This window comes from Siphateles boraxobius, unplaced genomic scaffold (genome assembly GCF_051911475.1).
Source record: "Siphateles boraxobius isolate OS27281-9 unplaced genomic scaffold, OSU_SipBor_1 19, whole genome shotgun sequence".
NCBI classification, from domain to species: Eukaryota; Metazoa; Chordata; class Actinopteri; order Cypriniformes; family Leuciscidae; genus Siphateles; species Siphateles boraxobius.
This window is the reverse complement of record NW_027508799.1, coordinates 26,609,823-26,633,223: the sequence shown is the minus strand read 5'-3', so window position 1 is coordinate 26,633,223 and position 23,401 is coordinate 26,609,823. Positions and strand designations below refer to the sequence as shown.

The following is a 23,401-nucleotide window of genomic DNA, read 5'->3' as shown; positions in this document are numbered from 1 at the left end:
AAATCACAGATTCTTGATTTTATTGCATTTTACAAAATGTCCCAACTTTTTTCTGATTTGGGGTTGTAATAATAAATATATAGCTTTATTTAAACAAATGATTAGAGAACCAATGGCCTAGACTAGAGCGCTTTCAGGTCCTGCCTCATTGAACTAATTACACCATTAAATAACGCTGTTATACATATGCAAATCATCTTAAGGTGATAGAACGGAAATGAGCCACTCAATCATTCAGTCTATTATACATATATAGACTCAACCATGCTACGTATGAATACATTACGTATTTGGCCCATTATAACTGAGGCCCCGGAGAAAACACAGTCGCTGCAGTTTCAGTATTGCATATTTGTTGGCAACTTCCACTGCCAATTAGATCGGCGCTGCAGTAATTTAGGCACGAGAGCATGACAGAGTGGCTCTGCTGAGCGTTTGAAAGCAGAGCACTCGGTAAGCTCGCTTCAAACTCCTAATGCACCCTTGACATTATCTAGGAGCTGCTGCCTCTTTACTGAGATAAAGTTAATTGGGCCGCTCCGAACGCATTTGAAGGCTTGCGCACTGGAGGTTGGTATTGACACCCACTAAAGGGAACAAAAAAAAATTAAGCGAAGTGCCACAAACCCTCTTCCGGACCTGATCCCTCAAAGGAGCAATCGCTGACGCAACTGAGGAGGATGTGTCCGAGCACTTGCGGGGCAGAGCGAGAAGGTGCGACAGAGTCCAACGCCTTTCATCACGTCTCAAGAGAACTGGGTGGAAAGAAAGCTAAAGGTTGTCAGAAAAAAGAAAAAAAAAAGAGAAAGATCACTTCGACTCTTTAATTTAAGATTTAGTTTTTATTTTCCTCCACACCTGTAGAGAGGTACAATTTCCTCCAGCACTTAATTTTTCTTACATTTAAGCACTGTGTAAAACCCAAAGTTAAACTTTATTGGTTTCGTCATTGTCGTCGAGATTTAATTTATCCATTCCTCTTGAATACTGTTGAATACCAAACGGTCGGCAAGAACCTACACAGGATTAAGACCATTTAAAGAAAACTGAGAAGGTGTGGGGGGGTGAGTAGGAGTGACAAACAGAGTTAACGGTCCCGGGATGAGACCCTTGTGTATTGCCAGAACCTCAGATGCCCAATAGCAGGGATCTCCAACCCTGCTCCTGGAGGGCTACTGTCCTGCAGACTTCAGTTCCAACCCTGTTCCAACACACATGCCTGTAATTATCAAGTAACCCTGAACAGCTTGATTAGCTGGTCCAAGTGGTTTTGATTGTGGTTGGAGCTAAAATCTGCTGGACAGTAGCTATCCAGGAGCAGGGTTGGAGACCCCTGCCCAATAGAGCCACTATCCCAGCTTTCCCTTTTATCGCTTTTTGTAAAAAAACAAAAACAAAAAACAAACGTGCAAAGTAATTGCTACAGTGACAAAATGGCATAATCGCATCAACATTATCACCTTCATGAATTTCTCTCCACCGGAAAGCCCTTTAACCCTGATTATTTTCTCCACACACCCACCAATCGCAAGTTTCCCACTCTGTCGTTCAGAGGGAAGTTTCACGCCACACATTCACACTTAAAAACGTCGTTTCACTCGGACTCTAGAGCTATTTCCTAAAACTCTGCACACCTCGCACACCTTCAAGTTTCTTCAGGGAGCATAGTCAGGAGCGTAAACACTGATTAGGCCACGTACATCGAGGCAGCTATGAGAAACACCACACGGTGGCGTCCCGTGTGCTACACGAGCCCTGCGCTTGAAAGGGGTCGGTGTTACCCAGCTCTCCGTTCATCTTAATTTCGCAACGTGCCGCCCTCTGATACAGAGGTTAACGATCTGTTGCGATCTAAAGCGGAAGACCCCCTGACCAACAAGGCAATCTGGCGGATGGGTCAAAGGCAAGGGCCTGCATCCATCTACAGCTAAATGCCACGTTGAGAGCGGGCACCACGTTTATGACCCCTAAAATGCATCTCCCTTTTAACAAGGGCGCAGAAAGGTAGAACAAAGTTAAAGGCCAAAAATCCTTGGTAAAAGTGCTTTTTGCTTGGCCTTCATTATGCCTTTGATCCATCAGAATAATGGAAGTCAAGTACCCTTTTGATCACGATATAAATTGAAGCCCCGTTTTGATTTTGGATATCTACTTGATTGCTTAGCGGCATGGCTTTAAGGACTCTCACAGGAAGTATCTCTGTTGTGCAGATGGATGAACAGGTGCTGTTCTTTTTGGTTTAGCTTTGAAGGCAGACTGTTATTTCTAAATCAGGACACTTTTCGTTTGATTCTTTCCATGAGGTTCCTATGGAATTTTTTAGAAAAAACATCATTGATGATGCCTTTTTTAAATTTAAAGTGTGGGGTTCCAAAAACTATGTACTGACGTTAATGTTACGTATTACTAAGGAGTTTGTTTACCCGTTTGAAAACCCATTTGTTATGTTTTGATGCGTTTGATGTTTGTGTGACCGTTTGAATCGGGAAAGCTGGAACAGAGCACTAGGGCAACAAGGAAAAAGAAAGACTGAACCAAAGGGAAACACAAATCAAGGAAAAGGGACAAAAATGAGCAAAAGGTGAAGAGGGAAAACAATACATAATGTTTGTTATTTTGTTAATAGCTTTGTACGGATTCATCTGCCGTGTTTGTCGGCGGTTCTTCGGATAAGGGGAATGAGATTTCACAGTTCCTAATGGCGGTCCATGCCGGCACTCTGTAGCAGATCTGTGGAGGCCTGGGCTGAGGCTCTGAAGGCGTTCTGGAATCCTGGGGGAGGAGAGTGGAACTGGGTTGCGGGGTTGGCCGTGGCTGTGGTTGGATATGTGGTCCAGCCGGCTCTGTGGGGGAACTGGGCTCCAAAGGGGCCGCTGTGTGGGGGCTGAGGGGGCACTGTGGAGCCGGAAGGGACATCCATCTCTGTGAGCGCCTGTAAGGATTTGAGCCAGTGGGGGGGATTGTCATCCTGCAGAGAGTCCAGACTGTTGCCTGAGGATGCTGGGATACCTGAAAGGGACAAGGTGATAGGAAAAAAGGGGTCAACATATTTAAGATGCATGTGTCAGGTTCTTGAATGTTTTGCAAAACCATATGGAGCCAATGTTACTACAAAACAAAAACGTAAGTAAATTGTAACATTTCATTGAATACATGTCGAATATATAATGTTAAATACATCTCTCATTTTCTTTTTTTTAATCATCATATTATTCCTAAATACCATTAAGTTTGTAGGGAGTCGGACTGCATTTTTCAATCTGAACTAACCATGTCCTGTTATTAAAAAGGTCAAATTATCTGATGTTTTATGAGATAAATAAGCTTGACAAATATTCAAGAGGGTCTGCAAGATCAATATATTTTTCTTTATGACTTACAAAACTAACAATACTTTAACAAAACTGCTTCAGTGCATATTTTCTTAAAAAAAAAAAGTCATCCTTTAAATGAAGCTATTTTCTTCATTATAATATAAGGACACAGACATTTTTTTGTATTAATGCCACAAAAAAAATGATAGCTATAAAATGAGCATCATTACATTGAACCTGATACAAACAAAGTTATGAAAGCATAAATCGTGAATATCCACTGACAGAAATAAATCACTTTAAACATAACAGGACTGAGCAACAGTTAGCTTGCAGTCAACAAATCCATCGTTCTACATTTGATGCTACGTAGAAATCCATTTATCATGTAGGCGACATTATTGAGGTCATTTTTAAATCATTCGCCATAATGGGATTAATTACATAAGGAGACAGAGCCCGTTTTGGGGTGTTTTTTTGCACCACTTAAAACATGCCAGCCTGTTGTGAGCTATTCATTCTAAACCCCCTGTGGATGATGGATGTTGCAGGCACCCGCTGAGAGCACCCAGACAACATCCGTGACGTCCATACAGATTGCAACTTCGACCTTAGGGAGCAACAGATACGACGTTGCTATTTCCCATCAACCCAGGAGAGACATATTGTAAAACTTTGCTTGAAGTATTGATTAGAAATTTAGCTGCATAATTCAGTTTTTTTTCTCTATTAAAGAGTAGATGAAAATTTTACTTGAACGATAACAAAGAACACTACTATAAATGGACATCGTTTATTTAACCACTTTGGATATTAATCGTTGGTGTTTTTCTGTGTGATATCTGATTGAGTCCACGTGGATGCTTTAGACCACCTGAAAGTGCAAGAGATCGAACTGATCTGAAATGTGTGCCCTCTTCTGTGGCCCTTAAAATGGCTTTACATCTCTGACATTTTTAGTGAAAAGGTTACTTATAAATGTTTAAAAGGCCTAGATGCATTATTCATTTTAGCTCCCAAAGGCACAATTTGAACGAGCCTAGTTTTCCCTGAGGTCGTCAGGTAAATTTGTTTTGTGGTTTTAATACCGTCAGAATCTAACACATCCGTGTTATTCTCACACAACATCAGTAAAGATTGAAAAACAAATTGGCAATATTATCACATTCATTTTAATTAGTAATATTAAATCATGAATAATAATGAAATATATTCCAATGTTAATATTTAATATTAGTATTTTTGTGTACATAATAGATTATAGATAGATTTAATGAAGTAGGCAAAATGAATGTGTAACTTTTCCTTTGTGAACAGAGAATGACAGGTGCAAAAGGGAAAGAAACAATTATTAACTACCAAAATTTTGGGGCATGTTACATGGCAAATATTGCATATTGTACCTGTGATGATTGCGGGGTCCATCCAGCTGGCTGTGCCGTCCCAGCTAAGGCTGTGTGAGATGCCGCCTGGGTGGTTCACGCTAGAGGAGGATGATGATGAAGACGAAGATGAGGAGGAGCTGGGCAGTCCACCAAAGTTAATGTTGATGTTGGGTAAAAGCGCTCTGAGCCCGTCCTGCCACTCCTTCACATTTAGACTTTCTACTGAGGTGCTGTTTTCTGTTCGGGACGGTGCCGGTGCCGGTGACGGATCCAAACGCCCGTGCGCACAAATGCACCAGAAAAGAAGAGATTGGGGGACAACAGGAGAGAAGAAGAGAAGATAGAGAAAGAGAAAGAAAAAGCAATTATCAGTTTCAACTTGTACAACACAAACACAAGTGCTGCTAGGTGTGTTAATTCGGTGATTCATTTTAAAGCAAACTGTGAAAAACAAACAAACACTCAAAAACAGCCAAAAGGAGCACCACAGTAAAATAGGACTATGTTTAGACTGACAAAATTAAAAACGGCTCATGCCGTGAACATGACTTAATATGACGCAATCAAAACAAGTAAATCATTTGATGAATTATTTGTCAAATAAATAAATGGTGATCAATTGAAAGCCCTAGCAAAAACACAATTTAATAGAATTTTTGCATTTCATGAGATATAGAATAAATAAAAAAACGCATTAATCAATGCAGACAGTGCAATCAATTCAAGACAGTGTAATAATAGCCATTACTGTAATAGTGATTTATACTTGATTTAGCAAAAACAACAGGTGATCTTTGGCTCCCTTCTGAGTCTACTAGCCCTTTCTAATGGAGGAACAATCATTATAAAGCTCTTTACAGTCCCGTTATTATTCAATTAGTTTCTCATTTATTTTTTTCTGTCACACTGGAGGAGAGACGTGCGGCTTCAATAACGCAGAGCTTCTTTCAGCTGGACCCAGGCCAAAATAAACCTTTTCTTCTTTAATCAGGACAGTATTCTCCTAAGGTTTGCTTCTGCCCACAGGGACAGAGAAACCAAGCAGCAAAGATGATGAAGGGGAGAATGGAGAGAAAGAGAGAGAAGTGAGAGGGACAAACAAGGAAGAATTGCAAAGACAAGGGAATGGAGTGAATGAGATAACAACCCTGGCAGGGAAAAAAAGCCTTTAGCCTCTGAGCTTGATTTAAGACTCAGCAAACTTCTCTGGGCACCTTCCTTCTAAATACATAGTACAAGTACAATATATAAAGAGGTGAAAACTTGACCATAGAAATATCATCATGAGGTTCTGTCATATATATATATATATATATAATTCATTGTGATTCATCAGAGTGTAATAGTGATACAACATGTGAAACTAGGCCCAGCAAAAAAAAGAATATTGACTGTCTGGGACAACTGTCAAATATAGCTTGGGATTCATAATCAAGCATTCCAGAAGGTTGGGAAGTTCTTTAAAACCGTCCTATTCAATCATTTTGTTAAAAACACTGATTCATCAATTTGTTTGCATCACTCATTTCCAAATCTCTCCAAGGAATTACAAAATGGCAATAAAATGTTTTAGAATAAATAATTGTAGTTTAATATTACAAATAAGCGTTTAATTTATTGTAGAAGTAAATTCATAAAATTAAAAATAAAGTAAAATGAAATTCAAATATCTAAATTTATCTGTTCATTTAGTCAAAATCATTTTCAAATAACTGCAGTTTATTTTTGGCATTAAACGTTTTGAACCAACAAGGTATTTGGCTATTTGAATATTTAAACATGGGACGATTGGTTGAAATAATTCGAGAAAATAAATAAAGTAAAGTAGATTCTTTTTTTATTAATCCTGATACATAAAGTAGGATATATACTGAATATTGCTATCTATATATTTTTAATTTTATACTTTTTTTTCTATGGTCCAGCCCAAACCCACACTGCAAGTGTACTACCACCAGCAAGCCGAAGTCTACTGGGACAGCCTGCTGTTGAATGGTCAGACAATAGAGGTGAACCCAGCCAAGACACCAGCAGCACTGATTCTGTAGGGGATGCTTACATTATTACAGGTGTTTTCCCAGTGACCGATTACCAAATTAACAATGATCAAGCCTCAAACACAGAGAAAGTGACACGCTCACTTAGGAAACGCTGAATTGGTTCTGTAGTCAATACAGCCAAAACCTAGTCAAGTCAAGTGTGAGAACGAGCCCATATGAGAATCTAGACACTCAAAATCAATACTTGAAGGGGACTGGGCTTTAATGAAACACCTCTGAAGGAGGAGATAAGATGAACAAGGTGTTGAATAAGGTGAATGAGGTGTTCTTTTTAAACCGCTCCACAGTTCTTACTTCTGATTGGAAAATGCTCGTCTAGCCAAGTGTGTCAGGCATTAACACAATCACCCATGTTTCCATTTGCATACTAAGATAAACAAGTGTCATCATGTTTTATTTATGTGGATGGGACAAAAGCTAAACTCAGAATCATAGCAGCAAACTGAAGGAACCTAATTTCTTTTGAGGGGCTGTAAAGGTTGTAGAGTGTTTTTCAGTGAAGGTTTGCGATTAATTTTTAAGTGATGAACAACAATATATCAGATAGGCTAGGCCAGGTATGTTAATAAAACATTAAAAACACAAATATATAATGTATGTAACGTATACATTAGTTATTTTGGCTGGAAATTCAATTAAATTATATTTATACACACTACTTAAAAATTTTAAGTTATTTTAATTCCTTTGTTTCACAAGGTGCATTAATCAAAAGTGACATTTATGAATATTAAAGACTTCTATTTAAAATAAATGTTTTTCTTTTTAACTTTCTCAAAGAACCCTTAAAAAAACACCACGGTTTCCACAAAAATAAAAAAAATAAAAAAATTTATTATGGTTTCCACAAAAATATTGTGAAACAGATTTCAACATTGATGATACTAAAAAAAGAAATGTTTCTTGAGCAGCAAATAGGCTTATTAGAATGATTTCTGATCATTTTAATTTGTAATAAATAGACAATATTGCAGTTTTTAAATTGTATTTTTGATCATATGATTGCAGCCATACACCCAATTCTAGCACCATCACAAAAACAGTTTTACATTATGAAACAGTTAGAAATAGTCAACCAATTCACTTATTTTTCTCATTTGCTTGCTTCGGTGGTGTTCAATTACATCTAAATCTACATTTTCCATGTAGCAGAAATCTCTCTCACACACTCTCAAACACACTTCTAATGAGACTGCATGTGTTGGCCCTCCAGCCTATTTTGGGATCTCGACTTTTCTCCGTAAATAATGCAATGTTCTCCTCCCAGGTCCTGGGCAGCTGCATCCTCTGGAGGACACCATTTCAAACAGGGAAGACCATTTCTCTCACGGACACTCATGGATTGAAGATACAAACAAAATACACTGCACAGCACAACGGAGTCTGAAAGGAAGCCAGTAGTAATGCTAGTTGTTCAATGTTTCTTCGAATAATGAAACCCTGAGGTCACATCCAATTTCCCATCCCTTCTTTTTGCGCCAACTGAAACACAAGTTAATCTAATCTTAAAAAGTAGAGGCATGCTGAGAAACAAACACCATGTTAACAAATGCTACAGTTCCACAGCAGTGTCAGCAGATTAGATTGTTTCTCATAAAAAGCCCTACAGCTAGACCGCAAGGAAACGCTTCATTTAAATGAACCAAATTCCTGAAAGATCAATTCAGGATGGGGATGGGTAGTAACTAACCGACGCTACTGTCTTAAATGCATTTTTCAGTTGCATGACAGTAGCTCAGCTGCTTTAGTGTAGCAACAAGACGTGATTTCAGTGAATCGCTCGCAGTAGATTATGTTTGTAGTTAAATGCTGCTGTTCAGCAAGTTTTGAAATTAGAGTAATTGGTTAAGTTTTACTAGATACATCTGTATCCAGATGCGTTATTTGTGTGCCTAATAAATACTGCTTTTTATAGATCATCGTAAATGCATCTTCAATCAGTTCCAACTTTTTCTTGTCCATGTTGTTATTGTATCAGAGTGAATGACGTGTTTTATGATATTTGCTCCTAGCTGAAAGGTTCAGGTAAGGGCTTGAATGAAATGTCAAACTGTAGCCTTTTCCCCCTGTCGGAGTACCTTCTCAGACAAATAATACCGGTATTTGATATTTTCTTGAGTTACGGGCTGTTCTCACATCAGAAAAACTAAAATTAATCTTTGTAAACATTAGTCTTTAAGTTTAGGCACATATTTCTTGTCTTTTCAAGTCAAACTGATTTAACCTAGCTACTTTAAAAAAAAAGCACTTGCATTTAGAAGTTCACACCATAAACCACAGAACCATACCTAAAATGCTAGGCCCATCATGCATTATGCACACTGCAGCCTTGTCATGAAGATGTCCTCAGGGGATGATGAGGATTACATGCTCTACAATTTGTATCAGCACTAAATGTGACACCGATCTCATGGCTATAAATCATGAGGTTTCATAAAAGAGACCTTGGCAATCACTAGAATCTTCTCTAATGATGTACATGGCTGAATGACAGGAAAACAGTACTACACTGCCAACCAGTGGCTGAGTTTGCAATGACAGAGATACCCATAATGCAAACATAAGAGGGCAGTTTGCATTAGCGGTGTAAAGATATTCAAACCGAACCGAAAAACCCCGATACTGAACCCACGATACGTATCGCGATTCTCTCATGGCGTACCGAACACGCACCACCACCCCCCCCCCCCCCCCCCCCCCAAAAGATACAATATACTTATTGAAACTAAGGCATCATAACTCGTGTAAACGCTCAGTGTTTCAGCAGTGAAAAGACGTCAATAAAACAGCTTTGTCACATAGCATTATATTTACCTCAGCAGGCTAGACATAATTACAGTGTCCACAGCTTATTGGTTCCTAGAGAAACGAACTCTTGCACTAAATAAATGCACTATATTAGCCTATATATTAGGCTAGATTTTACTTAACCTGTTAATGATATCTTAATTATTTAATGTATGTTTAAAATATCTTTAATGAAAATGACAGCAACTTTGTAAATTATTATATTTCAATAACGAATTACAGTAAAAACATAAGTTATGTAAAATGCAAAACCTGCCTTATGTTCAGTTTACATGTTTTCATACAATTTGTTGGGTGTTGATTATTATATCTAAAAAATAAATAGCATCTGAATTTAGGCTAAAAAGTCTAGGCTCTTTTGTTAACCTTTAATGTTAAAATGTGCTGGCTCCATATAGTTTACAGCATTAGCAGATATTTTTTTTAAATCCTTGCGAAACGTTTAATTGTAAGTGAATTAATTTAAAGACAAAGACAATTTTTTCATTAAACCACTGTTATAAAAAAGCAATTTTAGCTTTCTAAACCCCACCCCACCGAACCATACCGAACCGAGACGTAAAAACCGTGGGAAGAACCGAACCGTCAGTTTTGTGTATCGTTACACCCCTAGTTTGAATGCATACAATATGGTATATTTTAGAAGTTAATTCAAAATAAAACATCACATTTTGTTATTTTTTATATTATTCTAATATATATATACATATATTTATTATGGATGCACTGATACCACTTTTTCCAGAATGAGTCCGATACTGATCATTTTATTTCGAGTACTTGCCGACACCTGTATTTTCATTGCATTTTTAATTTTTTTTTTATATTGGGCAAAGGAACCAAAATAATACAAATTAAATTAGTTAGCTTAGCAAATAGATATTTACACACCTAATTAATGGCAGAAGGACCTACTGTTATTTTCACTGTTCATATTGCATCACATTTTAAATTTAATTTAATAGTACAGCGAATATTTAGAGCTGCTCCAGCAGGGCTCAACCAATCAAGAGCAGCGAGTGATTTTCTCTTTGTCTTTTGTTATTAGATTAACAATGAGCACAAAGACATGCAACTGATATGCACAAACACACACACACACACAGATCCCAACAGTGGTTTACACTTACCTGTCATATGGATCCCTCCAAGCCCCGTACTGTGATGATGTTGCTGTTGTGGCGCTAAGTTCAAGTCCAAAAAGCTGCTATGCTGGGCAGCAGAAGGGGCCCTGGTGTGATTCAAGTGTTGGAGGTTATTGCGCATGTGCATGCCCATCCAACTGTGGCGAGAGGTCTGCGTCTGGCCGGGAAAGCTGAAGGAGTTGTACACGGTGCGGTGTGGGAGCTGGGAGAAGCCCCGTGAGGGCAGGCTGGAGTTCGGGGCAAAGTGTGAGGACGTAGGAGGCTGAAGTGCGCTTTTCATGGAGGGGGTGTTGTGTAGCGGGCCGAGTAAAGGCCCGTGGGGGAAGACTGGCCCTGACATTGTGGTGGTCAGGGGCAAGGAGGCTTTATCCTGGACTGAGAGCTCATTCTCTATGAGGTCAGCCAGTGCCTTACGGGTGACGTCAAAGGGGTCAAAGCCTAGGTCGTCATCCTGCTGCTTGGTTGAAGAGCCGAAACCGAAGGCCGCTTGCCAGTCCGTAGAGGATGACACTGGTATGGTTTCTGTGAGAATAAAGATAAATAAGTGTACATTTCACATTTTCCTTTTTCATATGAATTAGTCTAAACGGGTCCAGGTACCTGATGTGAAGAAGTTCTGTGGTTCTGGGGCAGTGGGCCAATCGGAGTTACTGTGAAGGGAATTGGAAAAGCTGGGAAGGCCACTGGGGATGGGATTGGGGTGCCGAAAATTGCTGTTGTCTGAAAAGAGCGATTGTGACTCGGCTGCTGCTCCTTCAAAAGGCGACCGTACTGTTAGTCCTGCTACACAAATGGGCACCACTAGAGATGACTTGGTCAGGCCAGGAGGGGGCGATGGGGAGTGGTTGCCAGAAATCTGAAGAGTTTAGTAAGGGGGGTGGGGTCATGATGTTAAAACATTATTCAGAAAATTGATTCAGATAGCATTATTAAGGTGTACAGCTTGCCTTTCTCAAAGGTAAAGAACGAACATGCAATCATGAACTTACTTGTGATGTTTCTCCATTACTTATGCTGAAGCAATCTGAAGATTTGTTACTCGGGCTGCAGAAAAATAATAAAAATATGAGAATCAATTACATTCATATACTACCAGCATTACACCAATGGGATCATTCAGAAAGACGGAAACTTCTCATTAAAAATAAAATGTCCAAAAGATTTAAAGGGGTTAGTTCACCCAAAAAAACTCACGTCATTCCTAAGAAGTTGACTGTCTACGCAACTTCCACTTTCTCGCTTCATAAAGATATTGTAAAACTAATCCATATGAACTGAGCGATTTATTTCAAAGGACAAACAGAATTTAGGCTTTTATTCACATATAAATTGATCAAAGTGGTAGTTGCGTAGACTGTCAATGGAGGGACAGAAATCTCTCAGATTTCATACAAATATTTTAATTTGTGTTCCCGAAGATGCTGCAAAAAAGTCTTACAGGTTTGGAAAAACATGAGGGTGAGTAATTACTGACAGTATTTTCATTTTTGGGTGAACTAACCCTTTAAAGGGTCACTCCACCCATTTGCATTAAGATTTCCATTGTTAGAAATCCAGTCGTACTATTGAATGGTCGTGCAACACTCTTTCATTTTCCCATGAGATGAGAAAAATCCTCCATTTACCTTTTTCACTTCCTCCTACAAGGAGGTCATCGTCATTTTACGTCATTGTAGGAGGAAGTGTAAAGACTACAAGCACTAGTTCCCACCCTTTCAAACCCGCCCATAGGGGGTTGGACCTAATGCACTAACAGATCTATCAGATCAGTGCCAGTGCGTTTGATTTCACCGGGAGAAACTTTTTGAAAATATGGACGAAGGTACTGAATACACAGGCGGATGCATTATGGAGGATCTGGATTTTGACGAAGTTATGGTAGAAACGGATGTTCGTGGCTACCTTTATGAGCTACAGTATAGCGACGAGCAGCTGAGGGCTATGGAGGAAACAGAGGCGGCTGAAGCTGCTGCCACCACAGCCGATGCAGACGATCTACCTGCCGCGGACGAGGAGCCCGCAATGGCTCAAGCTGGGGCAGATTGGTGGTGCCTGTGCTCTCACTGTGCGCCAATGGACACAGAACAAGAGTCTGTCTGCTGCCGTGGCAGGTTCATTGCACAAATATCTTGCAGTTAAACTAGCTAGTGTAGTGGGAGTGGTCTGCGGAGCTGAGCATTGCAATGCACTATGGGGATTGTTGTCTACAATCCACAAGCACTAAAAAGTCATTTTCTGCCTTTTATCAGCCAAGAAGGTCCCAAATTAGAAATTTATGATACTATTCTACTACATATATGACCCACTTTCAATACATATTCATGTCTCCACCGGTGGAATGACCCTTTAAGATGTTTGAAAGAAAACATGTAAATGTTTAAAAAATAATTTAAAAAAAGAACTACATTTTTGTGATTTTACAAACAAATTGAATGCTTAATTTTTTTTTTTCATTTTGAAAATGTTTTTGTGGAATTCAGCATATTGTTTTTTTTGTTTTTTTTTTCTCTTTCTAGAGTAAGCTGTTTAGTGATTCTTCTACAATCCAACGATGTCTTGAACACTGTAACCTTGGTGCCCTTAAGTCTTTGAGAATAAGATGAAGAAATGTTCAGCAAAGGAAAAGGCTGACAGAATAAGGCACAGGGCAGAAGTTCACAGGCTGGCTACCTGACAGGGTCACAATGTGAGTTGAAGTAAGGCAGGCCAGCGATGGAGCCAAGGCCCAGCTCTGTGTCCAGACCGTCTGGAGTCATGTTTTCAGAGTCTGAGCTGCCATCTAGGGGTGGGGTCTCATGGTGTTCTGGAAGCCCATTGGGCATCTTCCCTGTGGTTTGTAACGAAGGCCACGCCTCTTTGTTGTTACTGTTGGAACTGGGGGTCATGATACAAATGCAAGATTAACAACAAAACTATGAGATGCTCCTACTTCATGCAATATAAAAACTTTAAATGACCAGATAATTAATTCATTTTATTTTAATTATAACAATATACAATAATAATTATAATATTTAAAGTTTGAACACATATACTAATTCTTTTTAGAATATTTAGAATATTTTAGAATACAAGTGGTGAAAAATATGAAAGAATTCCCATGTCATTGAGTGTTATTTCTGAATAAATAAATAACTTTTTTTTTTTGGTACAATTGAGTACAAACCTCTGTGATGTGCCTGATTTGCCCTTTGTCTTCTCCCCTGCCGAGTTCTGCAGGAAGTTGGGGTTTGTTTTGTATAGGTCCTGTAAGAGTTTCTGTTCATATTCCTGATGTTTTCCAGCCTGCAAAGACAAATGTTAAGAGTTCATATGCAAATTTGTCGATGTCAGTAAACAGGTTGCAGGAGGCTACAACGTTACCTGCATTTCTTCTTTTGTGAAACTAGCAGCTTCGTCTCCTAGCTCGTGAAGATACATGCAGTCTGGTTTGGGACACTGCATGCTTTTTAGAAAATAACTGCAGTATTTTGTTGTACCTAAAGAAGCCTGCATGAAAAAAAACGGGTGTATACTGTATTTAGATATATGCCGAAAGAGGTAAAAAAAAAAAAAAAGCTTGTATACAAAGTCATGTAACATCACAATTACCTCAGAAAAGCCATTCAATGACCATAAACTTGTTAGTCAGCTAGAAAAATGAACTCTAGAGAGGAGCATTTTGCTAAATATATGCACTATATTGCAAATTCACTGTACTTTAAATGCAAGTACCATACAAATCAGTTCATTTTAACCTTTAATATTACAGTGATGTACCAACTTGGATTCCCTGTATAATTTACAGCATTAGTTGAGAGATATTTTTTTCCTTGAGGCAATTTGGGACACAATTAATCGATATCGAAAAGCAAGCAAATTTTGTTTCAATGCCCAGGTCTAACTGAAAGTATATCGCTCTTCATAATATTGGACTATTTTGTCTCAAAGTTTACCTTAAGTGTTCTGCCGTCTACTACAACATTGTTAACACATTGTATAGCTCTGAGGGCATCTTCTGATCGAATGTAAGTGACATAGGCACTGGCGCTAGGACCCTGGGGACAAAAATCAAAAAATAATCAGACAAAACAGAGAAATTAGGTTAAAACAAAATCAGCAAAACAAATCAGTATTTCTTTGCTGTGTGTAAAAAAAAATTAAAAAAAAGGGAGACAAATGGCTGACTGTTCATTATGCAAAATATTTGAGCAGGCAAGAGATTGATCGAGAAGAAAGCGAAGCTCACCTGTGAGCCAGCATAAGAAGTGCTGTTATTGATGACCACTTTATGGATCTTTCCAAACTTCCCGAAGTACTCCGGCCTTTTTAAAACCTGCAATCAAACATCAATTATATATTTAAAAAGCCCTGATTGCTGTTTGCAGATCATCAACAGCACAAGCAAATGCAGTTTGTTTAGTGGAGTCACAGAGGGAGAGAGAACACCTGATTATCATGATTCATCGGAAGGATATGACTCAATCACCATTACAAGAGAAGGCCATATGAAACCTAGGCTAGGAACTCAATATACACCATCAGCACTGTGGCAAATATTTAACAATTTAAACCACATTTCTTACACCAACAAAGATCATTTCTACTTATAAAACCGTTTTACACAACAAGGCTTTTGAGGACAAGATCAAAACAGGATTTGTGTGAATGGCATACTGTATTGAGAACCGACGATCTAAACACTATCAACAGGATGTCCACAATGTTCAGCCAAATCAACGCTGAAAACAAAGTGTGGCACACAAGTAGGTCTCTAGCAGCGGGTGACTGACAGCTCACTGGCTCGATGGCATGGTGCTTTTGAGATTCTGGTCACTCTTGAACTGTGAAAGCAGTCCGGATGTTTCTTTGCGGTCTTTGTTCGCGTAAAGCAGCTTCACTCACTTTGTTTTATTTTTATTTTTCACACCCTCAGTGTGAAAAACAAAAGCACAAAGACTGATATGTTAAAGGGACGACTGATTATATAAATTCTATAAATTAAAGACCTCTGAAAAACAGTCCCTAACATAGATTTGATGGGTTTTTTTAAGCTTTGTCCTCCTAATATCATTCGGACTGGAATTAGAAGGCATGTTCTCACTCTGTCTCACTGAATAACTTGTTCTCTGCTGAGAGCTATTCAGGGTACATGACGTTAGCTGTGATGGCAAAGAGGGAGAGAAAGTGTCAGAGAGAAGGGAGCGAAAAGAGAGTGAAAGCTGTTTTTCGTGGGCTGGTAATGAAGGCTAAGTGCAGCTAGTGGGCAGATAGCTTTCTCCCATTTTCCCAGGAAAGCATTTAATCTCATGTTTTATTTCCATTTGACGATATGTGGCATAAAAATTAAATCTTCAATTCTTCAAGGATTTTCTTGCAGCTACATGGAAGCAATCGTGAACAACATATCAAGAGAACAGCCGTTATAATAGGTAATGGGTATGCTTTACCATGGCAAATATGCTTTGGAAGCACTAAAAGATATAATTTCTTAATATCTGACAAAGTATGAAGTGAGAGTGATGCCACAAGGCACATTTTAACAGGTTGTTGACAGGTAATTACTAGTGGTCAGTCGATATATATATTAACATGGCTGAGATATCGGCAGATATTTCAGTTAATCAGAATCAGCCAATACATGACGCAAGCAGGACTTTTTATCTTTATTTGAACAGCGCTGAGAACCCAGTACCTTAGCACACAGGAGCTACAATTCTCAGTCTTCCTTAGGTTACTGTCTTTGTTCTCTCGGTTCTTTATTAATAGAAAGGCAAATGCTTTTCAACATACTATCTGAATTCAGAAAACATGCAATAATATGTACAACAATACAAAATCAATAATTTGCTATTGTGTCAATTATATATTTTTTAGTAATTATCAAATTATTTTAGCTATTATGTCAAATGAATATACATCTAATAAAAAAATTGTTGTGCTAGTGTCATTTACCATTTTTACATTGAAAAGTATGATCTGCCTGCTCTCCAAGATATCGGCAACCTTTATCGGTTGACCACTAGTAACTACTTGATTAGAGTCAGATCCAGATTATAAATCCTGTAAATCAGATGGGTCTTTTTACACAGAAGGATGTGAACTCAAAAAGTCCTTTATGTTCTTTTCATCCACTCATGAAAGTCTTGTTTCAGCAGATAGGCGAAATGCTCCTTAACCTTCATTTTCAACACGTAAATAGAGACTTGATAGGACACACAAGAGAAAATGCAAAAACGTGTACTTTTCTATATCTTGCTAATATGGACTTCCTGAGTTGTTTATATTGAGTGTAAACGATATCAGTTACACAGAGGTCAGGAAAGCATTGAGTTTTGCTGAATCACCTCTGGGTCGGCGAGTCTCTGTGAAAGGCCCACCACAAACACCAGGTTTCTCTGGACGACTCGCACACTGGAGAGGTGCTTGCGGTTCTCTGTGATCTTCTGCTTCCGCTCATTCTGCTTCTGCTTCTTCTCGTTCTTTATCCTCTGAAGTTCCTCTTGAGAGAGAGGTTTGTACACCGCAGGGTCTTCTGGATAGGGCTGAACCAAACATAAGATTCTAGACGTAAGATGACTTCATTCGAGAAGATAGATCTTGTTTCAATAAATTAGGTTATTTTAAATGAAAGTTTGTTTATTGTATTGCCATATCAGAATCAAAGGCATCATGGCATAAAAAATAAAATAAATACAACGCATAATAAAATGTCTTAAATCTGAAAGAAATGCTAAAATTTGAACAAAGTTACAATGTATCAATGCATATTAATAAACAGCAATTCTGAAATGTTATTCAAGACTTTACAGCGTTTAATTTTGAAGTGCAAATTTAAGATAAGCGGACACCCTGGAGTTCTCTTTAAGATCAGCCACTGGAATGATGATGATATTGCATGATATATGCTGCAATAAACATGGATATAATAATGTGCATTAAGCACATTAAGGTTAAGGAGCTGCAGTAAACTGGCCACTACAGGGACTGGTTTTAGTGAGTGGATGGGAGTGTTTATAAAAAGAATACAAGCACTGGAGGCCTGTTGTGCTGCACATGTTCCCTCCACACAGCACCGATAAAATCACGCAGAACCTAAGGCAACAGCAGGAGCGCGAATTAATCCAGCAAAGATCCCTGGGATGCTGAATGCTAGCCTTAAAAAAACATCTCATCTCCTTGAGCTCCCCAATGGAACAATTTCTTAGAAACAAATGAACGGTTTCTCGACTTATTTGTTACCTTTCTGCAGGCCGGACAGAGGCCGTTCTCGTCTGTGCGTATGCGATGCCAGCAGAAGCGGCAGATCTGGTAGCCGCAGGTGCAGGGGAAGAAATTGACGTCATCAATCTCCAATGGTTCCATGCATAGTGGGCACTCCATGGGGTCCTCCTTCACCTCAGGGCTGCGGGACATCCTATGGCACGGTGCAGAGAAAAGAGCAGGGTGTTCTCACAGTTCAGAGGCAGAGCTGAGGAGGAAAAAAATTGAAATTTTTTAATTTGTAAAAAATGTATTTAATATTAATTTACATTTTAGTTACACTTCAATACGTTTAATTAACAATAATAATGTTTTTTTTTCCATTATGGGCCAAAAAGTTCCAAACAAATGAAGCTTCTAGATTTAGAAATGCAGCCAATATCTACAAAAATCTTATTTTCTTCCAACAGTGTGTAGGCCTAATCTTAAGAAGCAAGACAGAATTAGGCTCATATCCTTCAAATATTCTCAAAGCACACTAGAGGTTGCATAAGAAAGCCAATAACGATTCTGCTACTAGTTAGAGTGTGTCTGCATGTGTGGGAGGAGTTTCAAACTTCAGTCATGAGAGGAATTGAAGGAATAATTGGAATCGACAAGCACAAACACCCACACAAACAATTGCAACAGTTTCATAAATAAGTATATGTATCCTCTAGGGATCATCCAGTGAACTGATAGTCTAAATGTGTAGGTGCAGATTGAGCAATTACTGAAAATGAGGTTTTGGATCTTCGTATGGAACACAGATCCGTGGGCACATGACAAGGTTCGGTGAACATAGGATGCATTGGTTAAAAACCAATTTAATGTCTCTGTGGTGTTATGTGTGGGAATGTGACTGCTAGCATCTTCATTTAAAACGCAAATGAAAATCTAATGTCGGTGTCCTAGTGCGCCAAAGAAAGGGGGGGTTGGTTCAAGCTAATTTACCTCTTAGTGCCAATCAGGTTTCTTTTGGCCAATTTTTTGCTGTAGTACTTAAACTCCTATGTATTAACAACATGGACAAGCACAAATACAGCAGTTTGTCCGAGACACTTCTGTTCCCTGGTGGCACTTCCCTATGAGGTTAATTTATCAAACAATGGTCTGAACGAAACTCCCAAATGTGAACAAATACAGGACAGCCTTGTGTTCATAAACAAACAAACCAGAATATGAAGCTTCCATGCAGAGACTCAGCTATGTCATGTTAAACTTACAAACTATAGTCCAGGCATTTTGCGACTTTCCTACCACTGCCTACATTTTGTTAGAGGTCACACTTGTCTCACCACCATCAGGTTGCCCATCTGACAAGACTTCTTTAAAAAACAAAACAAAAAACATCTTAACCCCAGACTTTTGAACAGCAGTCTATGTATATATAGCTTCATAACTAACAGACACAGACTAAAGGCCAACAAAATTTTGATTTCATGGAGTCTCTTTATGTTCACTCCGTCAGTAGCGGAAGCACCAGGAGTGTGAAGAGGAGTCAGTGGGTGGGTATGAGTTGATAGGGGGGGGCATTCTAAATATATCCCATCCTGGGAAGGCAGAGTACAGCAGGAGGAGTCAGCCCCTTGAATCTCCCTTTAAAAGGGAAATGCTGATTGAACGCAGAGGGCGGTGTGAGCTACATGTAGGGTAATCAGCACTTCCTGAGATCAACACGGTCTCTCACCCCAGCTAGTGTAGTGGGAAGGGGGTGGCGAAAATGAAGCGCACCATCTCCTTAACGTGCCGATATGGAATTAGAAACTGTGTACGTTTTTTGTGCTATCCTCAGAACTGTATGGAAGAAGGAATTCCCACTGTCAGTGAGGATGGGATTCCTTCCCAGTAGAGACGGATATCAGCTGCGAGTAATGAAAGCTTTCCGCTGGCACCTGCTGGGAATGATGCATAACAAATATTTAACCATCACTCTCGTAAAAAAAGGGATTTCATTTCATCACATTGATTACAAACCCCAAAAGACACTCAAGCTGCGCGGGGCTTTATTCCTTCTGGCATTCAACATCACATGCACATGTTGTGAAAGAAAGATGGATAATATGGAAGGAAACTCCAATAAAAAGTCACAATTAACCTTTGAACAGTTAAAAAAAAACAGGAGCAGAATGCCAATTCTGATTGTAAACTGAGTGTGAATGCATACCAAACTGGATTAAGTTAAACAGAAATCAAGACTTATTATAATTGTGGGGTTAGGGGCCAGAATTACCCCAAATCTCTTTTAAGCAGAAAGACTAACAAACATGTTTGCAAGGTAATGGGAAAGCGTAGGGACAAACAATGATCTAAGCCTACAATGTTTGAGTTTTTGCGATGGTAGATGTTTTCGTATATACATTAACCCAGTGTGCCGTGAGAGCCGAACGCTGAAAGGACGACCTGAAGGGCCCTCAATCCTCTGTGTAGGGGTCGATGTGGAATGGTCTTTCTTCAAAGCATACTGAATCCTTGAGAAAACATTCTAACTGCTAATTGCAGCCCCATCAGGCTTTCTGATTTTCTCCAAACCTTACCGAGACTCATTTTCAATCTCATTTTACAACAGAGCGCTACTAACCACAAAAAGGATGAAAATAACAACTGTGCAAAACTGCAGCTTTCAACACAAAATAAAGCTTTGAAGACTGACTTAGAAAGTCTTTGATACTGTTTTAAAAGTGTTTCTGAAATAGACCGTTAATTTAATGTGCCAGTCAAATCGATGGTCTGAAAACTGAGAGGTGGTGAACATGCAGTTACATCTATTCTAGTAGAAATTGATTTCAATTAAGAATACAATTCCTTACACACAGCAACAAACAAATTTAAGTCAACTACACATTAAGTGTACTAAATTTACAACAAAATATGTTTGGTGTAATCTTAGAGCTATTCTGCAGACCGTGAACCAGAGTAAGAATTTAAAGGATGTGGCCACTGACATATGTCCTCTACTGCCTGTTAAAGAATGAAGATCTGTTTGTCTGAATAAATGTGTGATTTTTAAAAAGATCCATTTATCGTTTGTTTAATTTGTAATAAATAAAATTAAAGGCTCAAAAACATGCCTTTTACAAGGACAAATGTAGTAAGTCGACAAGCTTAGTGAAGAGACAGACAGTTGTCTCAGATGGAACCATTCTGATGTCATAGAAGAGCGTAGCCGAAATTATCATTAGAGTGGGAGTCATGTCCATTTGTGGGCTGCTCTTCATGAGCAGATGGACAAGGCATCGGCAAGGAATGAAAGATATGTTTGTACCACAAATAGCTATTCTGGGCAGACAGAATAAAAGCACCAAAAAAACAATAAAATAAAACACTTTATGAGACAAATAGTTCATCCATTTTTTCTAACATATCTGAGATGGCCCACAGCTCAGGACAAAACAGCATTAATCGTTTCAGATCTTACTAAGGCTGATATTAAAAGAAGACTTTTTCCCTGTACTGCCAGGATTGTGGCAGACCCGTTCGGACTGAATGTAAAGGAGCAATTTTTTCAACTATAAAGTCGAAGAGCATAATTTCTATGCAACTGAACACCAAAGTAGAAGTCCATTCAATTGTGATCATATAGCAGCAGTAATCCTTGCCAGAAAAGTGTCTCACAAACATTGTGTGTGGCACAAACAATGCCTGCCGGACAGTGCACTGGAACTGGGCCTAGACATCCCTGTCCACTTAAAACCTCCTCCCAAATTATAGCCTATCGCTCCCAAAGAAGCACATTTCGAGCAAAACTCACCGGTTCACACCAAGAATGATAAATATAAATATAACTATGATTACCATTAGAATCCACACAAGCTAATCATTTATTAATCGGATATTGTTCTGTTTATTCAAAGCACATGCTGCAGTTTTGTCTTCTGTCACTTTAAATGCTCGACCTCGGATGGATTTTGATTGGCTGTCAATGTTTTTGTCATTCATCAGCTGACAAAAAAATTGTTCTGAAAGTGATTCCAACAATATCCCTTGGTGCCAGTATTGTTATATTTGTGGTGTGGACTTTTGTAATTCCTTTATATTTAGAACGATTTTCTAGAATTATATCATAATCGTTCTGGGTGTGAATGGACCTTTACTCATGAGATCCCTGTTCTATTACAAGCACTTCTCTTGTCTATTGCCTCTTTAAGATGAATTGCTGCTATTCCTCATTAGGATAAAAGCAAATGCTAAACGAATAAATGTAAATGTAATACATAACTTAATAAATGTGACTGGCAAACGTACAGTGTCAAATTCAAAAGCAAAGTGTTTAAGGAAAAAGTTCACCCCAAAAATGACAATTCTAATATGGGTATAAAAATTCAACTCTAAGACAAAATTAGTAATATGGGTTTGGAACAACATGGCTGCATATTCATTTCTGGCTTGTCTATTTCTTAAAAAGATAGGCTTACAGCTAAAAGAAAAAAAGCACATAGTAAGCTCAAAAGGCCCACTGCTGACAAAACAGGATTAATAGTGCACAGTCAACACAGTAACTACAGAATCAAGGAACATGATGCTGTCACCGAACACAGAAATATCCTCTTTTGAGAGACTCTGGCTTCATATGATTGTTTGCGGACAGGACAGGTGCATTTGGTCAATAAAAAACAGCTACCTCCTGCCAGTGGTCTGCCTATTGAAACACGAGTCACACACAATAATGAAGGGTGTGGACAAAAAAAATATATAGAAATGACCTGCAGTAACGGAGCAATCAATGTCATCGAAATATATGGCATCACATCTGTAAACTGATGTTGCATAGAGAAGGAACAGCAACTTCCTACTCAAATAAAAACGAAATTCCCATTATGTAAAAGTACATAACGTTAATCATACACAGAAATTAATTCTGTTTCCTTGTTAATGCAATGAAGTAAACCAGCTAAGCTAATACCCATTGAAGTTATTCAAGAGGCGAAATATACACCAAAACCAGTGTCCGTATACTAACGTTATATACTGTCTCAAAGTATGCGTAACAAAAAATAAGTCAGTGTTTGACGAAGCGAGAATTAATTTGTATTTTTTATTAAAAGCCGGTCAAACAGTGCGGCTAGCGGCTAACTTAACTTACTCGGCTAACTAGACGACTAACGTTAGTCTGTCAAGGCTGATAAAGCACACAAAAATACAGGAATTTCCACAAGGAGAAATAGGGATGAGATGTGTTATTAAGAGGTGAATTGAGAGAGGAAAGCAGCTGAATGTGGAGGCGGTGGACAAGAGAGGCCTTAGTGGGATACTCACCCTGTCTATCTGTACAGATTGATTCACAGCAAATCAAATGTATCTGAACGACCCAGGTCTAGCACAACAGGTCGCAATATAATTTCCCGGGTGGCTTGTCACTGCTCCTGTGTGATTTGATGCGAAAACACCAAGCCCTGATTAATACAGCCTCTCTGTTGAGCGGTAGTGCCTCCTAACCACCATCTTACATTGGAATAGGGAGGGGGGGG

The 23,401-nt window shown here is 38.8% G+C and overlaps 1 protein-coding gene across 2 annotated transcripts; it reads right to left on the bottom strand.

The window, feature by feature from the left end:
• Positions 1 to 822: 822 nt before the first annotated feature.
• cnot4b (CCR4-NOT transcription complex, subunit 4b) lies at positions 823 to 23,388 on the bottom strand. Of its 2 annotated transcripts, XR_013205315.1 has the most exons (14): positions 23,190 to 23,388; positions 17,934 to 18,162; positions 17,039 to 17,236; positions 14,941 to 15,027; positions 14,648 to 14,749; positions 14,076 to 14,201; positions 13,879 to 13,997; positions 13,383 to 13,586; positions 11,702 to 11,756; positions 11,313 to 11,568; positions 10,698 to 11,234; positions 4,718 to 4,936; positions 1,338 to 3,009; positions 823 to 1,164 (listed from the first exon to the last, which is right to left on the bottom strand). XR_013205315.1 is itself a non-coding variant. In XM_077234631.1 (13 exons), exons 2-13 carry the CDS (start codon positions 18,105 to 18,107, stop codon positions 2,696 to 2,698), a joined length of 2,391 nt encoding a protein of 796 aa, XP_077090746.1. In that variant the 5' UTR covers positions 18,108 to 18,162; positions 23,190 to 23,388; the 3' UTR covers positions 823 to 2,695. The 2 variants fall into 2 exon arrangements, 1 of the variants encoding a protein (XP_077090746.1); XM_077234631.1 differs by having other exon boundaries at positions 823 to 3,009.
• Positions 23,389 to 23,401: the final 13 nt, after the last annotated feature.